Source organism: Papio anubis, chromosome 9 (assembly GCF_008728515.1).
Source record: "Papio anubis isolate 15944 chromosome 9, Panubis1.0, whole genome shotgun sequence".
Classification (NCBI taxonomy): domain Eukaryota; kingdom Metazoa; phylum Chordata; class Mammalia; order Primates; family Cercopithecidae; genus Papio; species Papio anubis.
The window spans coordinates 74558236-74572768 of record NC_044984.1 but is presented as its reverse complement, the minus strand read 5'-3'; the positions used below and the strand labels follow the sequence as shown (position 1 = coordinate 74572768).

At 36.9% G+C, this 14533-nt stretch overlaps 1 protein-coding gene across 1 annotated transcript in view; it reads right to left on the bottom strand.

The window, feature by feature from the left end:
* The window catches only part of OTOGL (otogelin like), a 166409-nt gene that overhangs the window by 107813 nt on the left and 44063 nt on the right, over nt 1–14533 (bottom strand). The window contains exons 18-23 of the mRNA XM_021922642.2: nt 11009–11133; nt 7574–7783; nt 6204–6369; nt 5481–5555; nt 2950–3002; nt 1184–1346 (exon numbers count right to left, since the gene is read on the bottom strand). Coding sequence (XP_021778334.2) covers nt 1184–1346; nt 2950–3002; nt 5481–5555; nt 6204–6369; nt 7574–7783; nt 11009–11133 — 792 coding nt within the window. The remainder of the gene's footprint in view (nt 1–1183; nt 1347–2949; nt 3003–5480; nt 5556–6203; nt 6370–7573; nt 7784–11008; nt 11134–14533) is intronic.

Sequence of the window (14533 nt, the reverse complement as noted above, 5' to 3'; positions counted from 1 at the left end):
AGTCACAATCAAATCAAATAAATCAAGCAATGTTGTGGGTTTTAATTATTCTACCATAATAAAGATTTTATTTCCCTTCTCCTTTTTACTAAAATGTCTTCTTTGCTTATCTGCTCTTTGGCCTAATTTCTACCTGTCTTTATTCTCCCAGCCATGGGCACTTGTTCTTTTGTGACCTTCTTTTCTCTACCTGCTATGTCCTTTCTTTCTAAAGAGCTTAATGCCAGTCCCAAGTTACTTGGCTCCTCAAACTCTTCCAGATGGGGGCCATTTAGACAAACGCAACTCTCCTGGGAAACAAACCACAAGACCTTGCTCTTCTTTGCTCCTGGTTTATATGAGCTGATCCCAAGAATCCCTTTGTGTGAACATGTTCATTGAGGAAGAATGGGTGACCTGTTTGCCTTAGATGGCACTCCCTCTGCACGGCCTCTATTTCATTACCAGAAGAGGGAGGGCCAGGGATGCCCGATTATATGTGTCCCTGTGAGGAAGCCAATAGCCACCAGATTCTGTGTTTGTCTTTCACGCATACTAGGCATTGCTGCGATGGAAGAATATTTATGAAGATAAGAGTAAGATATGCTGCCACAAAATAGTGGCTCATATTTATTAAACACACACACACACACACACACACACACTCCACATATCACAATGCCTAACTGAGGCTTAAAAGGAACTTGCAGAAAAATCACTCCACTAACAGTGTCAGAGCTGGGATTTGAGCAGTGGTGTGTCTGAAGCCAGAGCTCCTACTGTTACCCACTGCCCTTTGTAGCCTCAATACACTATTTTCTTTAAGATAAAACAGTTGGCATCGCTATTACAACTTCACATCAACACCAGTAACTGCACAACAGAATGTTTACAAATGCACTTGAAGAGTGTTTTGAATGAAGAGTGATTAACTGTGTCACTTTCTCAAAATTGCAGTTTCATCAGGGGAGAAATTCCAGCTTCATCCAGAAATGAGTTTGCTCCTCAATTCAGTGTATTCCATTAATAATATTTCACAATATTACATGAGCCAAGCAAAATAATTACAATAGTCTTCTAGCTACCAACCCAGTTAACCACTAGTCAGAACAACAATTCTGGCTATTTCTGTAAAGAATTTTTCAGGAGATCTTGTGCTTTCAGGCCAATCCTGAATGTTTTGTATTATGAAGAAGAGGCTTACCCTGGAGCACAAACACAGCCACTTATACAAGGTGAGGACGGGGCGCAGGTGAAGTTCATGGCTAGGTTTGCACATGTAGTCTCACAATTAACACCACCAGCTGGTAATTCAGGGTCAGGAAATCTGCAGTTGAAATACTCTTTTCCCTCTGGGCAGATGTGAACTTCAGATGTAAGCACAGACAAAATGTCCTTAACTTGTATCTGCTCCATAGACAAATAATCATATTGGCATGCACTCATCATCAAAACAAAATTCACCATACAATATTTTACCAATTATTAATAGATGATGCTCTTACTCCATGATTTTTAAGGAGCTTGAAAATATCCCCTAGCCAGATTCCCTTTAGTCACAAAATAGGTTTATTCTAAGCCTATTTTGAGTTTGAGAATGTTAGCTGCCTTCCATGAGACAGTAACTAACTAGAATACAATTTTTGAAGTCAAAAAAAGGATATTTTTATTAATTCATACATATATTATCAATTTTTCAGCATATGTTATCAATTTTTAAGCATAATGTAAAAGCATTGTAGCTTTTACAAAGCTACAATGAACACATGATTATTCTAAATCTCGCTTCACCTCGAGTCATTGTTTGTATCAGTTTGTATCACTCTACCACAGAAGTGCAGAAGTAGACATAATTACAGTCAGGACAGGGGCTCCATATTCTTCCAGAAAGCTTTTGGGCTCTTAGAGATCAAATAAATTTCCTCAAGTGGGGCCAGAGGGATCAAATCCTGTGGGTTCCTCTGTGAGAAGGCTAGCCACCTGGGCTTCCCTTCATTGACCCGGAGTCACTCTGAATCAAATGGGGCAGAGTCAGGATGGCCCTGTAGCTACTGAATGTGTGTGGTCCATAAACATATCTTGTAAAGAAGCCCTAGGCTTGTCTGAATCCCTTGTAAAGTAAATTCAGGGCATGTAATTCAAAGCTCTCTAATAATAATATATACCAGGCCATTCAAGTACATAACAAAGCAATAATAGCTCACAATTACTTTTATCAGCCTACACTCTTCCTGCCCATTAAAATCTATGAAAGCAAGTGTTGTTTTATTATGTGCCTAGAATTTGCCCACAGTAACTGAGAATTTGAGGCTCTTTATATGATGAAAATAAATAATACATACGGTCCTAATATATAAGATCTTAGGAAAGATATTTAAAATGACATTCTGAAGGGGTAACAGGGAATGTCATTTTACATGCCATGTTAAATTTATTGCTACTAGTCCCAGAGCCTTGCTACTCATAATGCAGTCCAGGAACCAGAAGTATTAATGTTATTTTGGCCACTGATAGAAATGTAGAATCTCAGGTTTCACCCCTGATCTAATGAATCAGAATCTACATTTTAACAAGATCCCCACATGTGCACACTAAAATCTGAGAAGTGATGGTCTAGAATAGAGTTTCCCAATTTCTGTCCCACAAATCAGTAACAATAGTTGCCTAGATACATATCCCTAAAGTCCTTGGGATGCCTGAGGTGGTCCTGCGGCAGGCAGCATCTAGGCAGCATCCCTGGGTTGATCTGCTCTGCCCCTGAGCTGACTTATATGTTCAACCCAGACTGCCCTAAAATTATAATTTTCAATGTGGAAAAAGTTGGGAAGCACTGGAACACCATGTTGAAGAACATTCCCAAGGCTATAGCCATGCACATTGGGAAGGAGAGGTGACTGATAACTTCTGCCAGGAGTGGAGGTGGTATCAGAGCTGCATCCTCCTTCAAGAAAACGTCTTTTAACATCTTACCAGCAGAGGGCGTTGCTAATTCATCACATTTCACGGTCCCATTTGAACACTGGCTAGAAGTAAATAAATAGTTAATTTATGGAACCAAATCTGTTTTGTTTTGTTTTTTTCCTGAATTTCAACAACAATCTAATGTACAAGAATTGATTGAGTACATTATACAAATGCAATCTTTCCCACAGAATTTTTTACAAGCTATTGGGTTAGGTCCGATTTCAGGAGCGCGCTATTTCAACACAACACTTTTTATCAAACACCTGTAAGTGTGGAGCACTGGGATAGGCATGGGAGATACGAACACCAAAATTCATAGTCTTTAACATAATTTGTCTTGTAGGAGGGGAAGATACACAAATAAATAATGTATGCAGTGTGACACACGCAATATAGAAATATGTTAAGAGATAGAAATAAAACAAAGAAAAAATGTTTTTAAAGTCTGTTGTCAACCAACAACAGGGAATCAAAGGAAGTAAAGTCTGAACAGTTTTGAAGAGTGGATGGATGTTATGGCACACCTAAGGTAGGAAGGCTATAACGCTCAGTGGAAACACATAAACCATGAAGAAGTAAAGCCACATTCTACATAGCAAAGTGCAATGCAGGAAGGGACAGGCTGTGAGAATGTCAAAAGAGGCAGAGGTTAGCTCCTAGAAGATGCTAAGATTTTACCACGAGGTGAGCCATTGAAGACCTTAAGCAGAAAAGTGATATGGTTGCTTTGAATCATTTTAGCAGCAGCATTGAAGATAGGGTGGAGTCATAGCTTCCTTGCAATTTACATTCTAAAGTCAGGGTAGAAGCCAAGAGCCGCATATAGGAAAAATTAACCTTGAAAATCCCTGAAGAAGATAACATGATAGGAAATAACACATCAGTTCTCAATAACTCCAATACAGTTTTTCTTTCAGCTTTGGACCAGATCATATGTTCTATATTTAAGCCCAGATGAAGAAGCTGACGCACATATACAGTCCACATCACATGAAAAATATGCTATGCATAGTTGAACACTAGAATGACATTCAGAGGTGTGATTCACCACTGAGTGAGTCACCTCTGATTGAATTTGCTCACACTTTGGCACAGAGGAACTGAGACAGACAGGTCTCAGATCACACATCCAGGTCTTCCATATCATACTTATTCTGGGACAAAGGCTTTTAAAAAGGAATGGCTAACAAAGTCACTATATTAAGTGAATTTTGATTTTTTTTCATTGAGGAGAGATGGTTGCTTTGTTTTTGCTAAGTTTACATACATTAATTGTGTTAAATCCAAAAAGACATGACACCTCGGCAGAATGAAAGAGGGGAAAAACTAGAGGCAAGAACACCAGAGAGGAAAGTCCAGGGAAGAGAGAGTGAGACACACTGATTGCTAAAGCAGTGATGATGGAAAGGAAGAAATGGCTTTTGACTATGCGTAGAAAGTAAACTTAAGTAAAATCTAAAGTTGCTGGGTATTTACTGATTAGGTGTTTTGAGCAGGAGGAAAGAGTCAAAAATGATTCCCGGAGCTCTGCCTTGGAAAACTGTGACTAGCAGTACTGCCTACCACAGAAAGATCCAAAAGCTAGTTGCCATTGTGTCTTGATGTGGAGAGGAAAAGAGGTGGAGATAAAGATAAAGGTAAACTGAACATAATAAATATTCTGTTGTGAATACAAAAATCAGCTGCAGAGCAATCAGGCAGGAGACAAGCACCGCAGAGCCAGGTTGCCTGGGACTAACTCCCAGCTTTAGTGTCAGGGTCCTTAGCCACCTGTATCCCATTCTCCTCACCTGTAAATCAGGATAAAGCAACATTGCCTATCTCTTAGGGTTATGGTGATGAGTATTTTAATAATAAATATTAAACATTTAGAATGGTGCCAGCACAAAAGAAGGTACACAGTAATTGTTAGATATTATTATTATTGTTATTATCTACTGTCTATTATTATCTGTAGGCACCAATGGGGCAACTAAAAAGGGGAGGTTAGGAATTATATGTAAGTATGGACTGCTGCATGGACACGCCTAGATTTTCAACAGAAAAGTTATAACCAGAATGAGTGTTATCCTATGATTAAGTGTTATCTTTCTAGTATTGATGGGCCTGGGGAGGAAGCACACTTACTACTGTGAAGGACATTTTTCAAATCTATTTCAAAATTGCTTTTTTTGAGCCATTTCAGTAATACTGTAGTATTTAAACACGTACTTCACCCCTAACTTCTATCTAATAACCAAAAATGATCAAAGGACTTTCATTTCACTCTGAAATACTTAAATTCATAACTCCTTTCTGCAGTTATGAGTACAAAACTTGGTTATTTCACTTTGAAATGTCCGATATGCATGTATTATGTATATCTGTGTTTGTACATATATATATACAATCATATGATCATAACATAGTTAAAGATTACATTGTTACCTTTATTTTTTAATTATAGAAGTCTTATTTCAACTTACAGTTTGGGTTAAGAAATTGTGTTTTAGCACATACATCATTTGTCAAACACAATCCCCATCATCGAAACCTACCATAAGCCCGAGGGTGTGGGGATAAGCTCTCCAGGTTGATAAACACTGCCTCTATAATGACACCGGCAGTGGAATCTATAAGGAAAAAAAAGTAAATTAAATAGGATATAATTTTTTTTGAAAACCACTAAAATTCAAGCCGACCCTCTGCTCTCCATTGGTCACTGTAAGGTACACTCTAAGGTCTGTGTTATTCTACAAGACTGCATGCAATCCTATCACACAAATGGCGGAAGACGCTTACACGTGAAGTTTGTGTGGCTCCAGATTTTGTTTTCTAAAATACAACTCACAAACTGTGTTGTTTTAGACACAAGAAAAATCACTGAATGCAATTCAGAGAAACATAACTGATATATCATTTAACACTATGTCTAAGACAAAAGGCTTTACTTCATGTGTAAATTGAGAAATCTGTGAGTGTTGAGATATTAAAGTCCTGCTACTAAAGTTTGCCATGTGACAGCGAAACACAAACCTTGTTATTGATTTGACTATGGTAAAAACAAGCAGGAGTACACTTCAAGATCAACCATCAGAGAATCCTTAGCTCTTTTTGTAGCTATTGATGAACATGTGCAGGGGTTTTTTTGTTTGTTTTGTTTTGTTTTAAGTAAAGATGATAAGAAATAATTTTTCAAAAACTTCCATGAAAGCTCATTTAGCCCATAAGAAGAAAAAGGGATCAAAACAGGATGCTGCCAACCTGTTTCTATGACTTACATGGGTACACAAAAGTTAAGAGTGTCTTCATAGAATTTGCCTTCCGGACAATTACAGCCTTCAGCACAGTCATCATTGCACTGCTCCAGGGAAGAGAGAGACATGCAGGAACGGAGGCAGAACGAGGAGCAGTGATGGTACAGCATGCCCTTCTGGCACACCACAGCTAAGGACAAAGGAGTATCGCTTGAGAAAGATTCCCATGGCACACAGAAACATTCTATGCCTGCTTAGAGGTCTGTGATAGAAAATGAAAGCTGGCCCATTACAAGGCAAGGAATTGGGAGACCCTTAACTTGGATGCTCAAAGAGCATCATCCTCAGCGAAAATGAAGGACTAAAGCAGGGGTTGGAAACCTTTTTCTGCAAAGGGCCAAATGGAAAATATTTTCAGCTTTGCAGATCATATAGTCTCTGTCATAGCTACTCACCTCTGCCCTTGTAGTATAGAAGCAGCCACAGACAACACACAAACGAATGGGCATGACTATATTTCAATAACTTTTATTCACAAAAATGCAGGAGACCCAATGGTTGTAATTTGTCAACCCCCAGACTAGAAGAAATTGGCTCATAGTATAGAAAGATGATAGAAAAGCTTCTCTTAACCGCTGGGTCTGCGATTAAAAAGTTATCTCTAAGAAATCAAAATCCTAGACTGATATCCTAAACAAATTTGGTATATGAATTTACATTACTTTTATATTTACATTATTTTTGTCTTAGAAAGCCAAAATTGAGCAATTAACATCAACACCAGCCAATGATACCCCTGGAATAACTGGAAAAACCCACTGAGGGAATGAGGAGGAGAGAGTGGTACCCCTAAAACCTAAGTCACAAAAGATTCTAATGGGGGTGGAGGGGTGCTGGTAACAATTAGCTGATTAAAAAAATTATAAAACACACAAGAAAACAATCTACCATGAATGAAAATGGTAGACAACATAGTGTGAAAATTAGAGCCCCAACAATTTGATAATAATTGCCTGTTGCATAACATCTATTTAAGTACAAGTCAACTGCGTCACGGTATTACATAATCTTTTCCATACTTTCCAATATTTAGATATGATATTTCCATGATAAGGATTTTTCAAATGTTTTAAATTATTTGTTGCATATTTCAAAGCATAGTTACAATACTTTCGTTTAATACAAAACTAGTCAAAAGTTATTGGTCTTATCCAACATATCTCTGATCTTAAGAAATTAAGTATTTCATTTGCTTTTCATGTTTGTACATTATGAGAATATTTCAAATAACTTACATGCAATATCGACCTTTCATTTAAAAAATAAAAGCAGTCATTACAAACATAGAGGTCTCTAAGGTATTATCTGATAGTCTTTATCTGTGCTGTACTCACCACAGAAAGAAATCTGAGCTCTGAAATCAATGGGAATACCATGCTGGCCGCAGAGGTAGGCGTAGTGGGCAAGAGCATTGCACAGGCAGGAGCTTCCACACTTGCATGCATCATGGCGGCAAAGCTGATAGTACAGGCCAGGGCTAATATAGATGTGGCAAGGAGCAAAGAGCTCCTGGTGGATGACATCACAGTGTGCTGCATACCCAACTAACAGACAAAGAGCCCCATTAGCATCTTATTTAACAGTTCAGATCTTACCCCTAAGTATCAAGTTCCAGAATTAGCCAAGCATTTTGCTTTCTCAGAAATATACTGTAGTGCATATTACTTTTAATACAAGAGTGAACAATTTCAGCTTATATGGTTTTTATTTATTTTTTATAATAGTGGTAACAGCACTTAATCCATATTCAACAGTCTTTTAGGAAAAACAATAGTGTATTGTACCTGAATAGCATGAGTAACAGAAGGGTTGAGAGAAGCAGTGGCCTCAACCATCCCATTGCATGAGGATCATCTTAGGAAACCTACTATAAAGAATTGGGGCGTATTGGGAGGCTTATTTCCAGACATCCACACAAAATAAAGTGGTTCCAGATTGTGGATGTTATGGCAACTCTGTGTAATACACAATAGTCTAGGAAGAATTGGGAATGATCTCATTTCAGTGGAGTCTCTGAAATGGATGGTGATGTGTCAGATGCCACATAGTCATTGAACTCAATGTCTGCACAATGCACAGTGTACAATGCCAGGCAGATATTAGGAGCTCAATAATGTTTGATAAATAAATCTATAAATGCATGAATAAGTGAATAATGAATAGAAATTGGGGATTGGGGTATATGCTAAAGGCCATGAGATATAACTATAAAATCACCTGGGGAGGGGAGGACATCTGTGTAATCATTTCTTGAAATCTGTTGATTTTTCCCTTGAGAATGACTTATCATATATAATCCTTTATAGAAGTAACCAAGTTTGACAAAACAATTCAGATTCCATCTTTCTGAAAGAGGGTAGGTTTGTGGTTTCTTGATATAATGGACCTAGTTTGCACCGGTTTCCTAACAGATAAAATTAATCAATCTTTTCATTGTCATTGTCTTGGACAGACCAGATAAGCTGTTGGAGATCAGTTGTTTCACTACTAAGGAATTATACTGAACTTATTTTGCTGAGTATATTACATATATTTAGTATTGGTAAGAAAACATGGTAATTGCTCAAGTATGATATTTTTGCATTCAGTATGTATATGTATATAAAAACAAATGACTTAAACTATAGGGGTATACTGTTTACATGTATATTCTTAATGTCAAGGATCCTGAAAGAGCAAAGTAATCCACCAAAAAGGCCTAATAATTTATAGATCAAAGTATATTCCACTGACAAGTTAAGGATAACTAAAGAAGATCCTCACAAAAAAAAAAATATCCTTTAGAATCTAGATCAGAGTTATTGACTTTTGTCTATTTATTTTCCTTTCTTTGGGGATCTTCCTGAATTTACCTATTTGAAATTGTTTTTAAAAAATCACAGTTGATAGTAAAGCTAAAAAAAATCTAATATCAAATATATATGCATGTATATAGCATGTGTATGGCTTACGGTGCATGCGGGGAAGTTAGTGTGGGTAGTTCACATGATTATTTTCAAAGTAAACATAAATATCTCAAAATATAAATAGTCTATATATCCAGTTCAATATTTCAGTTTCATATATATATAAAAGACATGGGGTATGGGAAGAAAAGTGGTAGAAAATAGAGAAAAATAGCATATAATAAAGGAGGTAACTAAAAAATGACCACTGGGAAACTGAATTTATCAATTGAACCCTACTTCAACTTTAACATGTTGTTAAAAAATAAAAAATAAAGTTGCTACAATATCCAGGAGGAAACCAAGAAAGAAACAAACCAAACAAGAGTAGCTGAAGGAGGAGGAGTAGATTAGTTGAACATTGGGGACAGAATGGAGGAAGGTATTGTTAAATGGGAATGAGATTAAAAGTAGTCATTCATGAAACTAAAAAACTGTAGTCTAGCCCTGTTATAGATAAGAAAAATTATCAAAGAGGTTACCAAACTTCTTCAAGTTTAAAAGCTGGCTGAGATTTAAAAAAAAAAAAAAATAGAAAGCGGCCGGGCGCGGTGGCTCAAGCCTGTAATCCCAGCACTTTGGGAGGCCGAGACGGGCGGATCACGAGGTCAGGAGATCGAGACCATCCTGGCTAACACGGTGAAACCCCGTCTCTACTAAAAATACAAAAAAAAAAAAACTAGCCGGGCGCGGTGGCGGGCGCCTGTAGTCCGAGCTACTCCGAGGCTGAGGCAGGAGAATGGCAGGAACCCGGGAGGCGGAGCTTGCAGTGAGCTGAGATCCGGCCACTGCACTCCAGCCAGGGGGACACAGCGAGACTTCGTCTCAAAAAAAAAAAAAAAAAAAAAAAAAAAATAGAAAGCACAAAGAGCAAAAGTATCTTGTGCTCTTTCCAGCATACCAAAATTCCATGTTAATAATAAAAACAATGTGGCAATCAACAGAATCCTCCCAACAACCACCACACAATCCATAAACTGCTAGCTTCTTATGAATGCTCAACCAATATGAATAATGCATTTTTAAAAACTACATCACAATAGTGAACTACCCAAGATGATTAAAGGAAAAAATAAAATTATAAGAATATTTAAGCATGTACATTAACTTTTTCACAATTATATATTTGTGTGTGCCTTGTGTATATCTTCCATCTGAATATATACATGTATATCTTTTTGATTGCAAAGTGAACTAGACTTTAACATGGTTTGCTGGGGCTTTAGTTTTAAAAAATGCAGTCAAAAATTCTTAGCATGTGGGTTGTCCTGTCATTACAAAGTGGAACTCTGGAGCATGACCATCTCAAATTGTTGCCCACTCGATGGCACAAAGACTCTTTGGATCACTGGCTTCCTGCTTACGAAGCCATAATATATGCTATGAGTAGGGACTTGTAATGAGATGGTAATAACTGACATCGAACATCCCTGGACTATCACAGCATTCTCAGAGGATTCCCAGAGGCTTTTCTTTAGCATTTAAAGACTCTGAAAACTTCCAAATGCTAGTCCACATCTGCAAACAAGGGATTTTTAAACACCTAAAATAAGAAAATTTATGAATGAAAAATAGGAAATAAAAGTCCTTGTCAGGTTCTTAAAAAACAACCTAGATAACATGAAAAGACATATGTAAAGGCATAATATTAAGCAAAAACAAAAAACAAACAAACAAACAAAAAAACATGAGGAATGGCATTGATTTTACCATAATGAAGAAAATCAGAATTTAAACTCACCATCTAATCTTAAAAAATTATAGTAATACATAGAACTTTTCCCTAAGTTTACAGCAGAAAGGAAGTTTACATGCAAAACTTACTGTTTTGTTGATTGATGTTACAGGGGTCCACCACTGGGACATGAACAGGTGCAAAACAGGTAGAAGAAACTCTCCATGCATTTGCGTGAAGTTGTGGTGTACCTTCTATCATGCCTGATGGAGAACTAGAAAGCAAAGATAATGCTCACCTTCATGTATGTCTCATTTATTTGTTCATATCCTTCATATATTTAAATAAGAGAATACTATTTTTCATAATGTACAAGGAAATCTTAGAGCGTGAAATTTTCTACCAGTTTAATAAAAGTACAATGGTATTAAGCTCCATATTACTGACATTTTACAATGTACCAAATTGTAGACATACATGATTTTATTTAATCTTCATCTCAATCTTATAAGAAAAATATCTTTTCTCCCCATTTTACAGAGAAAGCAAAGCAGAAGCTCAGAGAAATATTAAATTACACTAAGCTGATAAGTATCCAAGCCACGATTCAAACCCAGTTTTCCCTGACTAAACCATACACACTCACACAACCAAAACTTTAGCGTGTGTGTGGTTTAGGGTGCATGTGGGGAAGTTAGTGTGGGTATTTCACCCAATTCTTTTCAAAGTAAAGACAAATATCTCAAAATATAAAGAGTCTATATATCCAGTTCAATATTTCAATTTCCATTATGAGATCTGAAACGTCAAGATTCCATTATGAAGTGGGCAAACCAAATGAAAAACATCTATCTTAAAACTACAACAGTGTTTAGGAGACAAACACTGCAATTCCACCCCCAGCAGCCATTCCGATGTATTAATTCATCAACCAACATTTATTAAGTGACAACCCCTATTGGACAATGTGCCAGACACTGTCAAAACTTCTTAGGGAATCAGGTTAAACTAGATCTCCCGCAGGAAGTTTTTGACCACACCACAACCCTGACTGTGTTAACTCCTCCACTAGGGCTAAGTGGAAGAGTAGGCATTATCTCAGCTTTCTCTAGTGTCCTTATAGATGAACTATTTTCACTGGAGTTGCTCAACAGAGTGACTGAGAGAGGACAAAAAAAAGGGAGCAACACATGCCATTTCCTTGTCGCCACCGTTTCGTCCTTCTTTCCTTTTCCTATTCCTCAAAATCAAACTAGCCCATAACGGTAAAGAACCACAACAAACACCCTAGTACAAAATCTCGTTTTGTTTATTTAAGAACACTAAGACTCAAAGTAATTGCATGGTTTGTGCTAGTTTATTTCTTCTCATTCTTTCCCCTTCCTTCTCTCTCTGCTCCTCTGAAGGACAATAAAATAGGTCAGGATGATACTTGTAGTCAAGGTTTCCAGGTGGAACTTGGAGCTTGGCTCTCTGATTTCATTTAGTTTACCTTAAAACAATAAATTTTAAAAATAGGAGCTAAAATGTGGACCTATTTATTGTCTTTCATTTTATAAAATAACCTTTCAGCTCACCATAGTCGACTTACTATAATAAGGCATACAAAATACGTTTTCAAGTAATTAATATTTTCTATTCCACTGTGCCTGCATATTCACATTAACCTTTGTGAAGAAAGAATTTTAACTACTTAAGTTGGAAAGCTAAACACTGTTCACAAGTTATCTCTGACTCTGAAATATCATCCTGCACTCTTATCACACCTAAATGTTTATACGTGGCAGAGACTGGTGCCTTAGAAAGAGGCAGACAGATCTGCCATCTCTTAAATATTGACTGCTGACCCATTCTGACAAATAAAGAAGAGAAAGCGGGAATAATGTCTTTTCTGAACATAGCCAAGCCACTTAATGTAGTTTCTGTTTCTCAAATGTGGTGAAGATATCAATATTTTGACCTACAAATAAATAAAACAAAAAACTAAATTACCTAAAAAACAAGGTACAGGAAGACAAGGAGACAAGATACAAGAAATTAACATTTAAAAAAATTTAAATGCCAGCTCCCCTTGCCCATCCAAACTATCTTCCTGTTGCCCCACTAAACATTCTACCTCAGTTCAATTAACTGTCCACTATATGTGAGGTTCTATGCTAGTTCCTAAGAATACAATGACCAAGGACATGACTCTTAGTCTCAAAGCCCTAACAGATAAACAAGACAAGAAACGAGACAGATAAACAATAAAGTTTCATAGATAACACATTGTCAGATTTAACTTTGTATGGTGGGATATGAATCAGCTTTTTGAGGCAAAAAATGTCTGAATTGGGGTGAACAATAAATGGGAGGTCAAAAGAAAGATGAGGAGCAGGAGAGAACCCAAGCAGGAAGGAGAGTATGTGCAAGAGTGTTTTTTAAAAAGCACATATATTTATTGCAGCACTATTTACAATAGCAAAGACTTGGAACCAATGCAAATGCCCAAAAAAATGTGGTACTATGCAGCCATAAAAAGGAATGAGTTCTTGTCTTTTGCAGGGACATAGATGAAGCTGGAAACCATCATCCTCAGGAAACTATAACAGGAACAGAAAACCAATCATCACATGTTCTTACTCATAAGTGGGAGCTGAACAATGAGTACACATGGACACAGGGAGGGGAGTATCACACACCGGGACCTGTCAGTGGGTGGGGACTAGGGAAGGGAGAGCATTAAGACACATACCTAATGCATGCAGGGCTTAAAACCTAGATGACAGGTGATAGGTGCAGCAAACCACCATGGCACATGTGTATCTATGTAACAAACCTGCACGTTCAGCATATGTATCTCAGAACTTAACGTAAAATAAAAAAATAATAAAATAAATAAAATTAAATTTAAGAAAAAAGAAACAAAACAATGTTTGGAGAGTAGCTTCTCCATGAAATGTCCCCTGGCTGCCCCGCCCAAAATGAACCCTCTATTGTTCTTCTAGCCATAATCACAAACCCCAACACTTAATTTTTAGAATCACCTCAGTATTTATATATATAGCTGATTTTTATATATAATAGTTGATATATATATATATAGTTGATTGATCCTTGCCTAACATTAAATATTCATTTTTTAGCTATTTTTAAAATTAAGGTATAGCTAAAAAAGTTATGTACATTTACAGAGTACAACATGATGTTCCAAGGTATACATTGTGAAATGGTTAAATCAAGCTAATGAACATGTCCATCACCTCACATTCTTATTTTTTGTTATGAGAACTTTTAACACCTACTCTCTTAGCAATTTTCAAGTACGCGTTACATTAATTATAGTCATTATATAATTAATTGATCTCAAAACATCTCCCAAACTTACGCATTCTATCTAGCTGAAACTTTGTACCCTTTGACCAGCATCCTCCCATACTCCCATCCCGACCCTTATCCCCTGGCAAACACCATTCTATAATACTTTGCTTCTGTGATTTCAACTATTTTAGATTCCACATATTTCTTAAAGGTTATTATCCTCTCCTGATCTGCAACACAAAGCTCCGTGAGGATGAGAACCATGGCCTACCGCTTAAATTGCTCCCATTGTGCTTTTAGCATGATAACAAGTGTGCAAAGCATTTACACTAAATTATAAACTGCTTCTTTTCACACATAGGTGAAAAGTACCT